Here is a 17,967-nt window from a genome sequence, read left to right on the forward strand (position 1 = left end):
ACAACACATCAGGATACAATGTGTAAAGTAGAAATTACATCAGGACGGTTTGGTTGGTGGGTCATAGAGAAAGAAATCACATTTTTGTGTAAAAAAAATTTCACAAAAGGCACTAGGTGAAAAAACAATACGCAACATGATCAGCAAGACAGTTATAATGTGAGGTGTCAGTATGATACCAACAGAAATCATGAAACTAAAATTACACTTCAAATCTCCTTTCTGCATACCCTCTCGCTGGTCATTTCGCAAGCACTTCACTTTGGGCAACTTCGTCAGCAGAAGGCAGTCATTAGCTGAAAAATTAAATAAAGAGCATTACAATTCTAAGTGCATATGAAGATTTAGCTTTCTTCACCAATGCATTCAATGAAAGCTCATATTTTAGAATCTCCCTTTAGGCTTTAAGGTGCCTAATATACATGTAAAATGAAAGAAACAAAACAATTTCATTTTTTTAGTGTGCCTACCTTCTCTCAGTTGTGAAGTCCTTTGTGGTTGCTATTTCACTACAATCTACTGTTGGCACAAGTAGTCACTGCCCTTGAGGCATCAGTTTGTTTTCTTTAAAGAATATTAGAGTGGTTACAAAAGTGAGGAGGCCATTTAGCCCATCTTGCCCATATGGTAACCTCTGTATATAATATTAAAACAGAATAAATATTTCCTTGAATAAAGATTTCAAAAATCTCACAAGAAAATTTAAAGAAGACTGCTCGTTTTTTTTGTGGCTACCTTGAGAAAACCAAAGACACTTCTGTGGAAAAATCACCCCACAAGGCAAAGAAAAAAAGAAGTTCAATTTGTAATTGTATTTAGTGGCCTGACATTCCTACTTAAAATGTCCACACTTGATACTTACCGTCTTCACTGAAGTCATCCACCAGTATGATTTCATGTATCAGGTGGATGGGGGTTCGGTTGAGCACACTGTGGAGAGGAAAGCTCAAACAAGTCAGCTGGAAGAGAAGCACCGAGAAGGACTGCTATTCAGATATGGAGCTCCAGGAGCAGCAATCATCAATCAGCTGCCCCCGGTTCCCAAAGTGTCTCTGATTGTTCCACCTCTCCTCGGGCTGGGCTATTGGTGTCTCCAACATTGAGAAAACAAAACTCTGGCCTTGTCAGCAGGCTCGGGCACTTGATTAATGTGGTGTGATATGTTTTACAGCTTGCACACAAAATTAAATTTATACTGTATTTAGCCTTCTCATTTTTGCCACATTAGAATTAAATTTTAATTAAGTGTACAATATCGTTGTATTAGTCTAATAAATAACTGCACTGCACTGTATTTTACTTTTTTGCAAACCCATTTGATATAAAACAAACCAGATGTGTAGGTCCAGAAAGAGAATGAATACTAATATTGAATTTTCTGGATGGCATGTTACTTTAACAGATAAGTACAGTTTTCTGCATCTAGATATGACATCTTATATTAGTGTTCCATAAAGATTGTCTTATTGACTGATTGCAGTTAATATTCATTGAATTCCAACACAGCACTCAGTACACTGAGTATGAAGCACAAAACCAATTATACAGTAGAAATGGACATAATGGACTATATAACATTTCAGTATTTAGATGGATTCCCTAGTTTATTTGATTTACAATGGAAATGAGAAAGAGAATGTTAAATCAGATGGAGTTCAATGTTCTCTATTGTGACACAAGCACTTGTGACTCTGAAGACTTTATTTTTATTAAACACTGGGGTTATAGTATAGTTGGTTATGGTTATTCTACCATTAGTTATATTGTAGAACTTTATTTATCAAATATAAAACGTATTACTTCTAAGTTTAACAAATTCACAAAGTTATGAAGAAAATGAAAATGACAATCTGTCCTGTAACAGGTGTATGACATTCTATTGAACAGACATGACATAGATAAATGTGTTATGCTGATTAATATTTCCCATCAACAGAGTTGATCACTGAAAGTCAGTAGTAGTGTTACACCCACTCTTGGAAGTAATACGAGCGATACATCTGTGATTTATACTGTGTTCCAGAATGCAGATGTTGTCTTGTGGGATTTTGTTCTGTTCCTTGCATACAATAGACACACAAGCATTCACTGTTCACGGCTCTTTGAATCCCAGAAGCTACAAGTTGTCCCAGTTCATCCCATAAATACAAAAAGGGGCTCAAGACTTTTGAACAGAGAATCCATAGCTATGACATTCTCAGAAAAAAAGACTGTCATTACACAAGCAGAAAGAGGACATACATTGTCCTGTTGGAATACTGGCAAATGAGGATGAGCCTGCAGACAGAGCAATCCCCTTCCCTAATGACTAATGATCAAATGATAACTGTAACACTGTGCAGTCAAGTGGCCAACATTATTTAAAGTGGAACTTTGTAGTGACTAGATACTCCTGCTCAGACCAATACATGTGGACATCCCCATTGATTAGTGTTCTGTACACAACGTCTACTGTATTGCTGTGCACAACTGTGCCACACTCAGTGATGTCCATTAGGGTGGTCTACACAAAATATAAATTCATTGCTAGAGAGCACTTGACTCAACTGCTTGTGAGTCCACCTGAAGTGTTGCTCATACTACAGTACATCTTTCTGAAATGTCTGTGAATATTGATTAACACTGGACCCCTATGTGACCTGGCCAGCAAACGTAGTCTGTAGACAGTAGACGCTCCATCTTTGCAATAATTTTTGTTAGCACCAGTTCTGAGGCAATGGAAACTCCATGTTACAGCAACCTCCTTACATTTGACCTGGAGAGGTTACTGTAACATGGAGTTTCTGATGCCTCGGAACTGGCACTAACGAAAATTATTGCAAAGATGGAGCGTAGTCCGGTGTCGATCTTGGTGAGGTGTCATGACTTATCTCCCATACCATCTCTTAAATCATGGCTTATTATTGAGGGACTTTGTCTTGGCAGTAATATTTTGCCAGGTACAAAATTGCTCCCTGTGACCACCCATGTCAGAGAACGGCAGTGTGCCGTCCGCAAGGACAGCTGGAGCCCAGCCTCCAACAAACAAAGAGACTGTTAAAACCAGCCTTCAAATACTGCAATAATATGTATATACAGTAGCATATACTTTACAGTAGTACAATTACAGGAAGTATATTTCCTCTAATTAGACTCTAGTAGCCATCAATAAAGAGTATGGAACAATGGCTGTGCAATGTGTATTTGTATTTATTGGAATGTGAAAACGATAAACGCTTTTCCTTTTGTGTTGGGAATACATTCCCTGTTAGAAAGTCGGAGGAGAAAGAAATTCTACAATTCAAACGTTTTTGAAAATGATCTTTATGCTGCACGTTTCCATGCCCTTACTACAGTGAGCGATGCTATGCGGCCGAGCGCACAGTTAGACTTTCTGACAGGCAATGACACCTCTTAGCTCCTGGTAAAGTCTGACACCTGAACGAACCCCGTCTCAGTACAAGGTGCCAAATCAAATGGGCAACCTGTTCAAATCCCAAATCCCTGAGCAAACAAACCCCTAGAGCCGAAAAGGAAGTTAAAGGAGCCAACAGAAAAAAAGGATCTGTTTCCACATCACCAGAGGCATTGAGTTGGAAGAATAAATAATTAAAGTCATGTTGCACTAAGGCAGGCAATCCAAAGATATGCTGGAAGCTATGAAATACCGAAATACCAAGCACATTAAAACACATCCACTGGGACAGCTGGGCCCCTGGGCCTTTTCTACCTGGGGATTAGTTGCCTAGTTTGTGAAAAAGAAAGCAAGGGTGAGCAGTGGGGGTGGGGAGCATAAGATAGAAAGAGATAATAAGATTACAGACAGAACACTTTCACACACAGGCGTTTGATTTTTAAAATTGTGAGGATTTCCCGAAATTAAGGATACAGTGGGTCCCTGTTGTTACATGAAGTATATGAAAGGATTGTATTAAAAAGGACAAATATTTCAGGAATGTCACAACAGGGAATATAGTATACAGGGGTATACCGGGATAGTTTACGTCAGAAAATACCTGACGTATTTCCTTTACTTCAAAAATACCAAAGGAATATTGCTACAAGATTGAAAAGGTATATCTTGTTATAAAAATCCCCAAATACTGTAAGTACCACTTACTGTATGTGTTGCATCATCTTGTGGCACTGACACTGAGCATTTTCACGAGGGCTTGTTCTAAAGGACCCCAGTGTTCTCTGGGTTTTCATTCTGGTTTGTTGATTATTTAACTGATAACTTACCTGAATTATCTACACCTAATTGAAAAGGCTAAATCAGGCAATTACTATGTCAGTTCAAGATGCTCAGATCAATTACTCAATAGCAAACCAATCAAGATAAATGGGCTGGATGGCCTCCTTAGGTGCATAATCTTCTTTAATAATTTCTTTCATCGAGAGACAAACTAAAGCAAAGAAGCCTATAAAAACATACAGAATCTTTGAAGGGTTCTTCAAAGAGAATTTAGACTATGAAGCAAAAACACTTAAGCTCCTCTCTATGAGATATCATTTAAGAAACACAGATAATGTGATGTCTGTTAACTCCATGGAGGTACAAGGGAAAGGACAAAAAAGAATATAATGTAATTTACAAAATATTATGTTAGCAGAATGAATGTTATAGTGCACAGTACATATTTTCAAATATCCCTTACCTCCTGAGAGTACGTAGCAAGGTAGGCCTGGCCTCGTTGTGAAAGGTGATGATGATGGATGTGGAGGGAAGTTCAGAAGAATAGTGTAAGGTGGAGCATCTGTAAAACAAAACCAAATCCTACATAAGTATTTTATCATGTACTATAATTAAAAGCTCTCATTTCAGTAAATCCTCACAGAACACAAAATGTGGTTTGCTGTATTTGTGTTCATGAACAGTAATTGCTTATAACACTACACCGATGTTGCTATGCTTTCAACTGTAATTCGATTCAGTACGTTGTTTTAATTAATTTATCTAGAAAATATGCTGTTTCCAAGCATACATTTTTTTCAAAAGGCATTACTTTGTCAGGATGGTGTCTAGTTTGTGTGAAAAAGCAAACATAGATGTATATTTAGAGAACAGTTGCTAGGGTAACTAAAACAAAGTGAAATGTCTGCTATCTCAACAGAGCAAAAAGACACAAGTGAAATTCTAAATGCTGGCAGAAGTTAAAACGTGTAACAGTTCTGTGTAATTGACACATACTGTATGCAGAGAACTCAGCGAAAAACGTGCAGCACATTGAACCTTTATGGTTGTTTGTACTTCCATCACTAATCTGGGTCAAATGTCTTGACAGAGATAAGAGTATACAGTACCAACAAAACAAAAAACAAAAAGGAATTGTGTTTGAGTGTGTGCTCATAGTATTCCCCTCAGGAAAGGAATTCATTAATTTTGATAAAAAAGTATGTTTTATAACACAAGCACAGAAACCTCAAAGAGGTATCACAGCTAAGTCATGTCTGAAAGAACAGTTCATCGGAATCCTGGATGGGTTAACACGCAGTGCTTCAGGATATACAGCATGTGGCTGTGAAACATTTTATTAACTGAAAATGACTGCACCCAAAATGCATGTAAGAGCATGTCTAAATGTTTAAATACAAGATTTAGCCCGTTTTTGAGCCCGAAAAAGCTCAAAATAAACTTTTTCATCTTTTCCAATGATAAAGATTGTTAGATATTAGCATTTAGACACAGTTACATCACCATTTGGTTTTCTGAATAAAAAATATATTTTATATTTTTCCTCCAAAGAGTTGTAGGTCTCTGAATATCCTATTTAATTTTGTTTTTGAGTGAATACAAATAGAATTCAGAAACCTTTTTTATTTACAGTGTCCAGGGACATAAAGAATGACTAATGCAAGATATGAAAAGAGTCTTCACCTTTCACGGGGTTTTATGTCTTTGGCAGATGGAAAAATTTACCTTACAAAAGATGAAAAAGATTAACATATTGTACAATGTAGCTTCTGTACTGTAAGTCATATGCTTTTCCCAAATTGATGCCAGAATAATATATTTTTTCTCCATGAATTAAAAAATTATTAATGCCCATCATTTACATTCTCTTATGAATTTCTCCCCTCCACATTTTTTTTTTGCAGCTACAAATGTTTCTCTTGGCATTTTCTGTGTGTTCTTTCATTGACAATATACTCAATAGCCAGATATTAGGTAGCCTCCAACTGACTTACCAGTCCTAGCACCTATTGTACCTGCACAACTTTCATCCTTTTCAATTCACCACTCAGTATATTATTAGTATTAGTATTAGTATTAGTATTAGTATTAGTATTATTGCTGCTGTGGCAGAAGGGAAAATGACTCTGCAGGACTCAGAAGTATTGGCACAAAAGAACAACAATCTCATTTATATTGTAGCTAACCATGGTAGCAAAACTAGTTTGATACCACTAATGGCTGCGTAAATGCTAATTTACTCAAATAACAGTTAAATAAAACTATATATTTTTTTACAAATATTTAAATATCTATACTTGGAACCTATGCAGCTCCTGTAGCTGGTCACATTTGAGAAGACTGTGTTAGACTTAACGCTAGTGCTATAAGAAAGTGAACACTTTTTTTCTGGAGGGGATCTGTTGGTGCCATTTCTAAAGGAAAACAAAACTGTTTATTTGACAGTGTCTATTGCCATAAGCCTCATAGGCATGGCACCAGATGATCTGTCCTATAATATGAAATATGGACAGGCCTCATTGCTGTGCCTTTCCAAGTAAGAACACAGGGTTCAGTGAGGCTAACAAAGAAGGCGAAAACAAGATCCTGGTGGCAAAAAACTTTGTTGGCTCAGTTACTGATGGCTTAAACCTGTTGGGCACAAAGAATAAGAACAAATCTTTTAACAGGCATTAGAAACTGAGTAAAATACTCTCCTGGGTGCTGTGTGCATTGTGCATAATTCATTGCTGTGATTGCTGTGTCACCTTAACACCTTATTGGTAATAAAGTGGGAACAATGTGGTTTTCTAGAAATCTTGCTCACAGAAAAGAGTTCAGAGTTGATGTTTTCTTGCAAAGCACACCTAAAAAGGGGCTCACTTCAAAGACTAATTGTCTTATACTGTAGATTACTTATGATGCGTTATATGCATTAATAACAAATCAAGGGCTACTTTTTTCTATCATTAAGTTCAGTTTTGCTAATTAAAAAATATTAAACTAATAATGAATTAGAGGTCAACACTCAGTCTGAGATTTTTGACTCATTAAATTGTCAAAACATTAAATCTCAGTCTGAGATTTAATATTTTTTTATTAGCAAAACTGAACTTAATGATAGAAAAAAATAGCCCTTGATTTGTTATTAATGCATATAACGCATCATATTTTTGCACATAACCTGTTACCTTTTTGTTGTTTTGCACATTGCCTGTTGTTGTTTTTTTGCACATCGTCTGTTGTTGTTTTTTGCACACTGCCTGTTGTCTCTGTCTTTCTTTTGCTACACAATTGTATTGTTGTTGTTGTTTTTCTCTTTGTACTACTTATGTCCGAGAGCTAGCTAAATAGCATTTCGTTATACCATATACCATGTATATGAGTGTAATGACAATAAACTTGAAACTTGACCATTTACCACAGTGACAACATTAAAATCCTAAAAGATGTTTGTGAAGCTCTGCAGTGATGTAAAGTGATTTAGTATTGTTTTTTATTAAGAAAAATAGATGAATACTAAGTACGTAGTGAAAAATGTTTAGACTTTTATGAAAAGAACAGGACTATACAGTACTTGTACATGGAGAAACCCTTCATTTCTAGCTGACATGAGTCATGCATGTCATTCACAAGCTGTTTCACTCCACACCCATTGTTCACTTATGTTTCAGCCTCCATCAGCTTGACAGACATCTCCTGACAAAGGTTATTCATTTAGGAAAAAAAGAATCACATGTTGTCTACAGGGTGCCACAGTGGCAAAGAGGTTAGCATTGCTGTCTCATAGTGCTGGGGCCTTAGATTGAATTCCTGGGGTGCTATAGGCATAAAGTATGTTTTCCCATGGGTTACCTCCCACAGTCCAAAGACATGCTGGGAAGTTAATTGGCTTCTGTAAAATTGGCCCTGGTGTGATTGTCAGCGTGAGCTGTTGGTGTACATGTATGCCCTATAATGGACTGGGGTCCTGTCCAGGATGTAACCCGCCTTCTACCTGTTCCTTGTTGGGTTAGTGTCTGGTTTCCCCTATGTCCTTGTACTGGATTAAGCAGATTAGAAAATGGAGGTTTTTTTTAACAGAGTAAAAGTCACTTGACAATAGTGCTTAGGTTATTTTAGAAACGAAACTGCAGCTAAGGTGACTGGATTATTAAGTGAAGAAACTGATCAAATCAACTCAACCAACCACAAACGTAAAAGTGAAACAAATAACTCCACACAGAACCACTGCAAAGACAATAATACCAGTAACACATGCTTGTGCATTGTAGTTTTGTACATTTGTATTTCTGCAACAAACAGGGAGAGATTCTAACAGTAACAGTACATACAATGTTACAAAGCTGAAAAAAGACACTTTTCCATCACTGTGAACATGAATGCTCCGAATGCAAACCTTGGATCAAAGATGACACCAAAGTTCATACAGTAAATTAAATTAAATTCAATTTATTTTTATATAGCACCTTTCAAAACAAGGTTGCCCCAAGGCGCTTAACAATACAATTGATACATTTTGTCAATACAGAACAGAAGACCAGACGATAACGGAGGAGAGGAACCAAAAACTCCTTAGTAAGGAGAGAAAAAACCTCTAGGGGTCCAAGGTTAACTGGTTGCCCAACCCCTCTAGGCATGCTAGCATTATACAATTTAAAAAAGGAAACGATGAAGGTATTAATCCATCCATCCATCATTCTGTGTGTTAGTACTCCAAGCAGATCTCTTTAGACCAGTAAATTCCTCCTAAGCGATAGGACTAAATCTGTGCAGTTGACAAATACTGTTTTATACACTGAAGGTTTTGTGTGACTGTAAATGTGTGTGTCATCAACATAGAAATTAAAACTGATGCCATAAATACAAAGGCTCTAAACATAGACACAAAAAAGACCATGGCCAAGATATTTAATCTTGTGACATACCAGAAATAACCAACTTTGTCATGGAGACACAATTCCCAATTTTAACCACTTGTTTTCTATCAGTTAGTTAAAACCATGTGACAGGCCATCAGCTAATAACCATCTCAGAGGATGCAACTGTCAGCAGTCACAGCTGCCTGACAGCTGTGATCCTCTCTGTAAACACATGAGCCTCCTTCAGCAGGTGTAGGAGGTAGCTGGGGGAAAGCCAGAGATGCCACGCACCTGGTCTCTGTAGTAGACGCCCACTACCAAAGGGAAAAGGGAGTGACAGACTGACCACCAAGATAAATGAGAAAAATATTTAGGATGTAAGGTTGTGTTGGATTGATTTCTGTACTAATTACAAAATAGAGCTCTATGCTCCATTTTTTTCCAATCATAAATAGTGCTGTCACTTTTGTTAAATAGCCAGTAACAAACCATAATAATGTAGCGCCCTCATCAGGCAGTGATGGCACACTGAGTGGACAGGAAATGGGGCTGGTGATGTCAGCCCCAGGAGTGCATGATGGGATAGATGCACACCTGTCCTCTGTTTTAGTGATCACTGCAGGGAAGACTGCATTAAACTTGAGATGAGATGCATCAAACTTGAGAGCTTAGCATGTAGGCTAGAAGTACCTGGACAATTTGGAAGTAGTCTTGAAGGGTTTTTACACCATCACACTACTGAGATGGCAAGGACTGTTGAATGGATGACAATGAAGGACCCTCAGCCTCCTTTTGACTGAGACTGGTGTGCCTCAAATGCAGATCTGTAAAGCTATTTCTTCCCTTTAGCAAAAGGGAAGTTTTACAGCTTTTGCATGTTTTTTTTTAGTTAGGTTTTAAAAACTTTATTTTTACCCTGCTGGGGACACTTCAGGACTATAAGTAGTAAAAATGAATGAGAAACACAGAAGGTTACAAAGACCTCCATATGTTTTTTGAGGATAACATTTTAATTGAACTTACAGTACCTTTTCTTTTCATATATTAATTTCAGTAAATTTAGGCATCATGAGAAACTCCAGCAGATGAAGACACATCTAGCTAAACACGGAAAGGCCAATAGGTGAATACCTTGTCATTGCAGAGGACCACAAAGAAAGCTGTTCAATGTAGTACTGATAAGTTAATTTGAAATTTTTGAAGACGATGCATATGTAAAATTCTTCATACCAAACAGATTTGGCAATTGTAAGGAAAAGCTTAGATATTATTCCAATTCAATGACAGCAGTAAAATGCAGCATATAATAGATCTTTATCAATAGCAGCTAGCTTAAGCTTATACAGTATTAAAAAGTACAAAATCAAATTCCACAGGGAAAATAAAAAATAAATCTTATTATGCATCTTCCACTTTAATGGCATTTTAGACATTCATTAAAATTCACAGCAGCTCTATGGGGAGTTGAAAAGCTGATTTATTATCAGTGGCAACTGGTGAAGAATGTCTTCCCCAGGGGCATGTCTATATCTGAGAGCAGCTCCACTTGAAGAAATTTAATGATTGAGCCACACCTTTCATCAAGTGACACATGACCCTTGTCCAGGGACCAAGCAAAACACATACATCACAATCACTTTATCAGGAGGTGAAGAAATGGACATGTGTCTTGTTATCCAACAGAACTATAAATTAGAACACTATTAATTATAGAATATCACAACCTCTTTATATTCTGCTCAAGAACATTAGTGACTCTTTCCTAAATTGAAACAGTCTCTGCTTCACATGAAAAGTGGAATAACTATCAGTCACCAAAAGATATTTACATCCATAAGAAGTAATTTGACAAGGTGGTTTTATCTCAGAATATCACATTGAACTGCTGTGTATCTTGATGTTGTAACTTGCACCAGTTGCTTGACACCACCCAGTTGTATTAATGGGTAGCAGCATTGCTGAGGGTAATATGATGGACTAGCCTCCCGTCCAAGAGAGAGTCACACGCTCTAAACTGCTCAGTGTCACAGAAAACAGAATACACGTCTGCCTGATGACCCCATAGGCTTGAGTATGGATTTAGTATGATATGATAAGGAATTCATGGCAACAGTTTAAAGAGATACTGCTGGAAGCACACAACAGATTTATCCCAAAAATGATCAAAACAAAAGCTAAAAAACAATATCCCAAATATCTTAATACATCTATTGGGAAATAAAAAGGGGAAAGGACATTTTATAAAAAGTTCATAGGTTGAAAGGGATATTAAAAAGGGATGAAAAGGGGATGGAAAGTGATATTTCAATGGAGGCTAAAATAAATAATAAAATGTTTTTGAAGAGGCGGGAGTGTTCCAGTTACTAGCACTCAAGGTCCCCAGGGCCTGATGATATCCTACCAATTTTACTCCAGGAAACAACAGAGGGTATTCAGGAGCCATTGATTCACCTCTTTCAACTGTCACTCAAGACAGGGGTAGTAGCCTAGAATGCTGCCAGTGTATCGCAATTCCCCAAAAAACTAAAGACCAATGACTCTAGTAATTATAGACCAATAAGATTGGCTTCTATTACTGTACATGTAAGGCTGTGGAATCAAATATGGAAATAATATACTAGGAACTAGTCAAGATGGCTTAAGACAAGGTGCGTCATGCCAAACCAGCTTGTTAGAGGTCTATGACCAAGGAACAGCAGTAATGGATACATACAGAATATATGACATGATGTATTTATATTTGCAGAAAGCTTTTGATAAAGTTTTACATAAAGAATTATTTCTGAAATTAGGCATTTAAGAAAATGCATGTGTTAGGATTAAGGATTTGTAAATAGAAAACAGTGAGTACAGACTGTACAGTCGGGAATGAATACTTGGACTGAAGTGATATAAACATAACTAGGGGCTGGAAAGTGGACGGAAGGTAGGAGTCCACCTCATTCTCAGCCAAGACACAACCATGGGCAATTTCAAAATGCCTAAACTGATAAAACTCAACTGGCAATTCTAACATTAAAAAGCACTAAAGACTCTGCATTTACAAGAGACATTAGCTCATAAAAGTGATTCGAGTTATGGTAATACTATGGTAATGGGCAGAACATGGAATTACCACATTTAAATATCCATTAAAAACGTAGTGGATAAAAGTAAAATATGATAAAAGTGAATGTTCATTGACAGCATCACTCATTTCCAAATGGTAATACAAGCCATTATATCTGAACTTATGCCGTTCGAAAAATACAGTATCCTGGGGGAGATTTGTTAAGGTTGCTCTTTATCTTGCTGTTTCAGAGTGTCTCAACCTTGTCTCTTTAATTATTCAGGGTAATTGAATTCATTAAATTGGAACTTTTGCTTGATAGCTTTTTATCTCCTTTCAGCTCAGAGTATGTAAGGACAAGCTATTAGCACTTGAATAATTTGAAAAAAATCTGAAAAATATGTTGTTTTCTACTTTCTGTTGTCATTAATAATGTAGCATGGACACATACTGTATGGACATTTCATTTTGTTTATTGAAATACACTTAATATTATAATAGAGGATATGTTTTCCATTCCGAATACATTACAATGGTAATACTTTACAGTATGTGAATGATGCTAAAAACACCATCGTAATTACTTTATAAACACTACACAACACAATTCAACAACAAATAGCAAAATTAAACTCAACATGAACTTAACAGGACCACTGCAAGTGAGCTGTATCTGCACAAAGTTCTTGACAAATATCAAGTCCTTAATGGTGTCTTCAATCATTTTCAACTCTACCTGCAGTTCTGTTGTTAGCTTTCAGCTGAAAGTATGTGTTGTTATGAACCATTCCTTTCATAAATAAATGCCTGCCTCTCATTTGCACAAATGATTGTAGAGGATCATGCATTTTGGTACATTGTATTGCGTAGTGGTGTCACGATTATAGTCCCCCCTCCTTAAGGGTGCTCCAGCCCTTTCACGTGAGACTTTATTCTGTGCACCTGTTTCCTATTCCCAGCCCACCTTAAAAGCCAGGCGCTGACGCTCATCCGGGCTCTGCATCTGATTTCCGTATCTTGCGAGTACGGGACCTGGAAGTGCCTGGTCCCGTTAAGGTTTTAATCTCGGTTCCCGTTCCTGTTCCCTGTCTGCCGGTTCCGACCCGGCCTTCGTGTTTTAATTCCTTGTTCTGATGGATCTCCTGGTTTTGGACTTACCCTTGTGTTTTGGATACTCTCTAAGGACTACTCTTTTGGATTGTTCGCCTCGGCCACACCTCCCCCGTGCACCAGCGCACCTTGGACACACCCCCCTGTTTTCAGCCCCGTATTCCTGCATGACGTTTCCCCAGTGTTTCCCCACTTCTTCAGATTGTGTCGTCCGCATAGGGTCCGGAAAGAACTGTTCGTTACAAGTGGTTTATGACTGTTCTTTAGTTGCATTTAAGTAAAGCTTTACCTTTAAAATAACTGAATAAGTAGTAAATGCTTTTGAAAAAAATAGTTCCCTTTTAACAAGAGAGAAGAAACTTTATATGTCACAATTATATAAATGTATTTTATGATCATCAACTTCTTGAGCCATTATTTCACAGATGCTTCACAAATGCACACATATTTATTGTTAACCCTACCAGTTAGATTATTATTTTTTTAATTGTGATAAAGAAATATTTTTATCTTTGTTATAAGCATGTTTTGGAAATTGCAACAGCCTCGTGAGAAATACAGCTAAAATCTTTATAAAATTTTATACTGGTCCTTACCATTTTCAATTCTTCTTCCAGAAAAACAAGTGCTTAAAAAAGGAAGAAAACTGGAAAATCTCCAAGTTGAAATTTAAAACCGGAAGGCACCGCATACAATCCAGCTACTGTACGTTTAACAACAGGGCATCCTGCCTGTTGAAGTGACAAGTCAGTGTTTGCCTGTTTCAGATGTTTCTGACACAACCTGTAATTGGGGGGGCAGAGCGGCGGCTCTGTGGCTCAGGATCTGCACCTGTGGCTAGAAGGTTGCCAGTTCAAATCCCACAGCTGGCAGAGGAATTCTACTCTAGTGAGCAACGCCCTTAACCCCCGCTGCTCCAGGGACACTATACAATGGCTGACCTGCACTCTGACCCCAAGCTTCTCTCTGTCTGTGTCTCATGGAGAGTAAGCTGAGATATGCAAAAAGACAAACACACTTAGTAGATTTTGTATTAGTACACTAGTTTAGTACGGGTGAGTGCCATTTGTCTTGTATGGTTTTGGGTAGTCAGTGCAGGTTAGCTAGGGTGTTGAAGACCATGTTAAACCTTTACCAAAGAAATGGACAGATTATACTGTGGAGAAAGAAAGGCATTGCAGGAGGTAATGTCACTGACTAGGCATGTATGATCATCTCTGGACATGAAGTCTCCTTTTAACACGAGTGTTTGGAGTTAAAATTTAAAAACACAATAAAAAACAAAAGAATGTTCTGTTACACTAAAAAGACAATTGTGAAGAAAGGGAAAAATCCAATCAGAATCATAACGTAGTTATGAGTACACCCAATAAATGGACATGGCTCAGTCATCTGCTTATGTAGAAGAAAATGCTTTCATAATTATCAGATGCCTCTTCACCATGCAGCATGACAAAGTCTCAAACATAGAGCCAATGCAACCAAAGAGTTCAATAGTAGAAAAACAAGTGTAACATCTTTGACTGGTCAAGTCAAGCCCTGGATGTAAGTCCAATTGAGTATGTACAGTATTTTCTTCTCTTTTCAGCATGGAATGAACTTTTACTTGTTCCTTTGCAGCCTACGCAATGCTGATGCAGCTACCTACAGTACTTGAACTACTTCAGTATTTTATGTGCTGAAGAAACACAATATATTGAAATCAAAACGCCTCAAGAACGGGCAAGAACTCAAAGTGGCTGCAGTAAAGGTTTGGTAAAGAACTTCAAATAATTATAAAAAATGTTCAGTGAATTTATACAGATCACTGAATTAATCAATTCAACCAAATACTGACATTTACATTTAAAAAAATGGCTGTGTTCCCAATACGTGCAGTTACCTGAAATCACTAGGCTGAACACAAATATTGTAATATGATCAAATACATTAATCTCCTAATCACACATGCAAATTGCTTTACTGTAAAGAAAAAATAAGCAATTATGTCCCAGTACTTTTGGAGGGCACTGTACAGTACATTCTAACTTAAATGCGGCTCATTAGCCATATTTCAATCTTTTAAGCACAGGAGCCAGATAAAAAACAGCTGAGCTGCCTGGTATCACATTTTCTGAAGCAGGAGCATACCCCTTTGCTGTAGTTGCTTTAGTCCATGTCTAAATAATTAATCAACTTAAGAAATTAATGATGTTTAAAAAATTGATGAAAAGCAAAGCATAGTGGGACCAATAGTATTACATCTGCAACCCCTCTCACTGATGCCGCAATTGTGTTAATGTTAGGAAAAATCCAAAAATAGCTGGAAATTACAGTAGATCTTCACCGAGTTTAGAGTATAGAGTAGCAATCATTTCTTTTTTTTCTGGACCTTTATGGTCTCCTTTATAGTCTTCATCAAATCCTCACTGGATCAAATGTAATTCACAGAATGTTACAGTACATACTAACTGGAGATGATCGTTTGATTAGTAAACTGCTCCACACTTAACTAGTACGCTAAGTAAATACAGTACCAAACACAATTAACTTAAATATTGAAATAGCCCTCAGTTCTGTACTAAAAAAGCCTGAATTCCAACAAACCCAATGTAACAGTTGCCTTCCAGAGGATACAAAAATACAAGACTAAGTTAGTCCCTTTATTGCCACAGACTAAGAATTTTAGAACTGTAAATGTTTCTAAGAGTCCACATTGCACTGGCAGCTTCTTATGGTAAGAATATTGTCAGTACATAATCATTTAAATAATACAACACCAAGACATAATGTAACATTCAGCTACTGTAAAAAAAATAATTCCAGTAACAATACAACCGAGCTACAGTATGCCTTGTGAATGGAAGAAAGTGTTATAACTTTTACAGCTACTGAAGTCTGTAGTATGTGGAATGTACTGTATGTGGAATGTATTGGTCTAATTATTTTGATGGGACACTATACTTGGTCCTACAGTATTTAGAGGGGTACAGCAATTTTGAGAAATATGGGCTTAGTAAGTAAAATGTTTTATTTTGTGTAGTAAAATGCATGAGTATATTAAAAACATTGCCTTAAAATACCAAAGGCTTTTTCAATTTGGGTCAATGTGGGTCCATTTTATGAGCTGTGTATTATAAAGATAATAAGTACCTTAATTATTTCAAGTGGTGTGATCACATATTAACTACTAATTTTAATTCAGGATTTAACACTGCCTCTTATATTTCTATCTGTAGTGTATTTCTATCTGTAGTCAAAACTTTTCATAAATTTATAATACACAAAGTGGCATTATGCATCGAATTAATATTGGAAGCAACAGAGTATGGTGCCTCTTATTATATAGAATTACTTCATATATGTACAGTTATATATTGTAACGCAACGGGGGTTCGGGCGGGCGCCCTTGCCGCATTAGGTCGGCCCCGCACTGTCGGGGGCTCGAACCCGGGACTCCCGCGTCACTCAACAGGGACCCAGCCCGGAGAGCTAAAGAGAGATCTCTCCTCAGCCCAGTAGCTGTAGTCCTGCTATCACAGGGAAGGGCGGCGACGTCACCACTCTGGTAAGCCGGCTCTTATACACCCTGATGGCCGTATGCGTTACAATATTAATATAAAGAGTACATGTATTAATGTAGACAACGTGGTACATTAACATAACTGTTAGAATGTATTACTCTCCATTATCTCTAAGTACATAATTTGAGTAAGTCAGGATCACTTTAAAATAAAGCTGCAGAGGCCTGTCTTAACGGTGAAGGTAAATTTTAAAAACATAAATTAAAAAATATATATTCTCTGGTGAAATGCAACAAATTTATAATATGAAAGTACATAAGAATAAAAAAATGTAAAATATTACCAAAATGTCAACTTTTACACAAAATGAATATTGCATTCCCTCATATGGAGTATTTTGGTATACATATATCTATGTTGTAATTAAAACCTAACAATAAATTGTTGGATATACTGTATGTGACAGACAAAGTAAAACTACCTACAGTATAGATAGATAGATAGATAGATACTTTATTGATCCCGTGAGGGAAATTGCAGTGCAACAGCAGCTTAACACACACAACACAGCCACAGTGAAACGAATTATATACTAATAGTACAATACATACAATACAATACAATACAAGAGTTACTCACAGTCCGGACACACAAGAGGAAACTAGAACAGAACATTACACAGAAAATCGTATCACACGTATGAATATAAATATAGATGTAACCATAGATATAAATATAAATATAAATGTATTGCACAGGTCCCTGGCATATATTGCACAAAAGTGGTTGTAAACGGGAAAAAGAAAAAGAAAAAGAAAGAGAACAGATGTAGCAGTAGATGTGTATATGCGTTTAGTCCAGAAACAGGTCACTGTCGCTGTTGCCTCTGCCAAGACGCACGGTGGATGCGTTGTACAGTCTTATGGCAGACAACAAGAATGACCTCCTGTAGCGCTCCCTGTCGCACCGTGGATGAATCAGTCTATTGCTGAACGTGCTCTTCATTCCTGCAAGCCTGTCATAGAGGGGATGGGAGAAGTTGTCCATGATGGCCTCTAGTTTGGACATCATTCTCCTCTCAGCCACTACCTCCAAGGGGTCCAGGTCAGACCCAATGACAGAGCTCGCTCTCCTGATGAGCTTGTTCAGCCTTTTGGAATCTACTGCTCTAATCCCAGAGCCCCAGCACACCACTGCGTAGAAAATGGCACTCGCTACCACCGACTGATAAAACATGTGCAGCATCTTACTACACACATTGAAGGACCTGAGCCTCCTCAAGAGGTAAAG

The 17,967-nt window shown here is 37.3% G+C and overlaps 1 protein-coding gene across 2 annotated transcripts in view; it reads right to left on the reverse strand.

Moving 5' to 3' along the window:
• The window catches only part of galnt14 (UDP-N-acetyl-alpha-D-galactosamine:polypeptide N-acetylgalactosaminyltransferase 14 (GalNAc-T14)), a 108,868-nt gene that overhangs the window by 36,831 nt on the left and 54,070 nt on the right, over positions 1-17,967 (reverse strand). For both annotated transcript variants that reach the window (XM_088626344.1, XM_088626343.1), the window contains exons 3-5: positions 4,638-4,736; positions 863-930; positions 231-296 (exon numbers count right to left, since the gene is read on the reverse strand). In XM_088626344.1, coding sequence (XP_088482470.1) covers positions 231-296; positions 863-930; positions 4,638-4,736 — 233 coding nt within the window. The remainder of the gene's footprint in view (positions 1-230; positions 297-862; positions 931-4,637; positions 4,737-17,967) is intronic.

The sequence above is a fragment of the Lepisosteus platostomus genome, chromosome 3 (genome assembly GCF_059453375.1).
Source record: "Lepisosteus platostomus isolate fLepPlt1 chromosome 3, fLepPlt1.hap1, whole genome shotgun sequence".
Classification (NCBI taxonomy): Eukaryota; Metazoa; Chordata; class Actinopteri; order Semionotiformes; family Lepisosteidae; genus Lepisosteus; species Lepisosteus platostomus.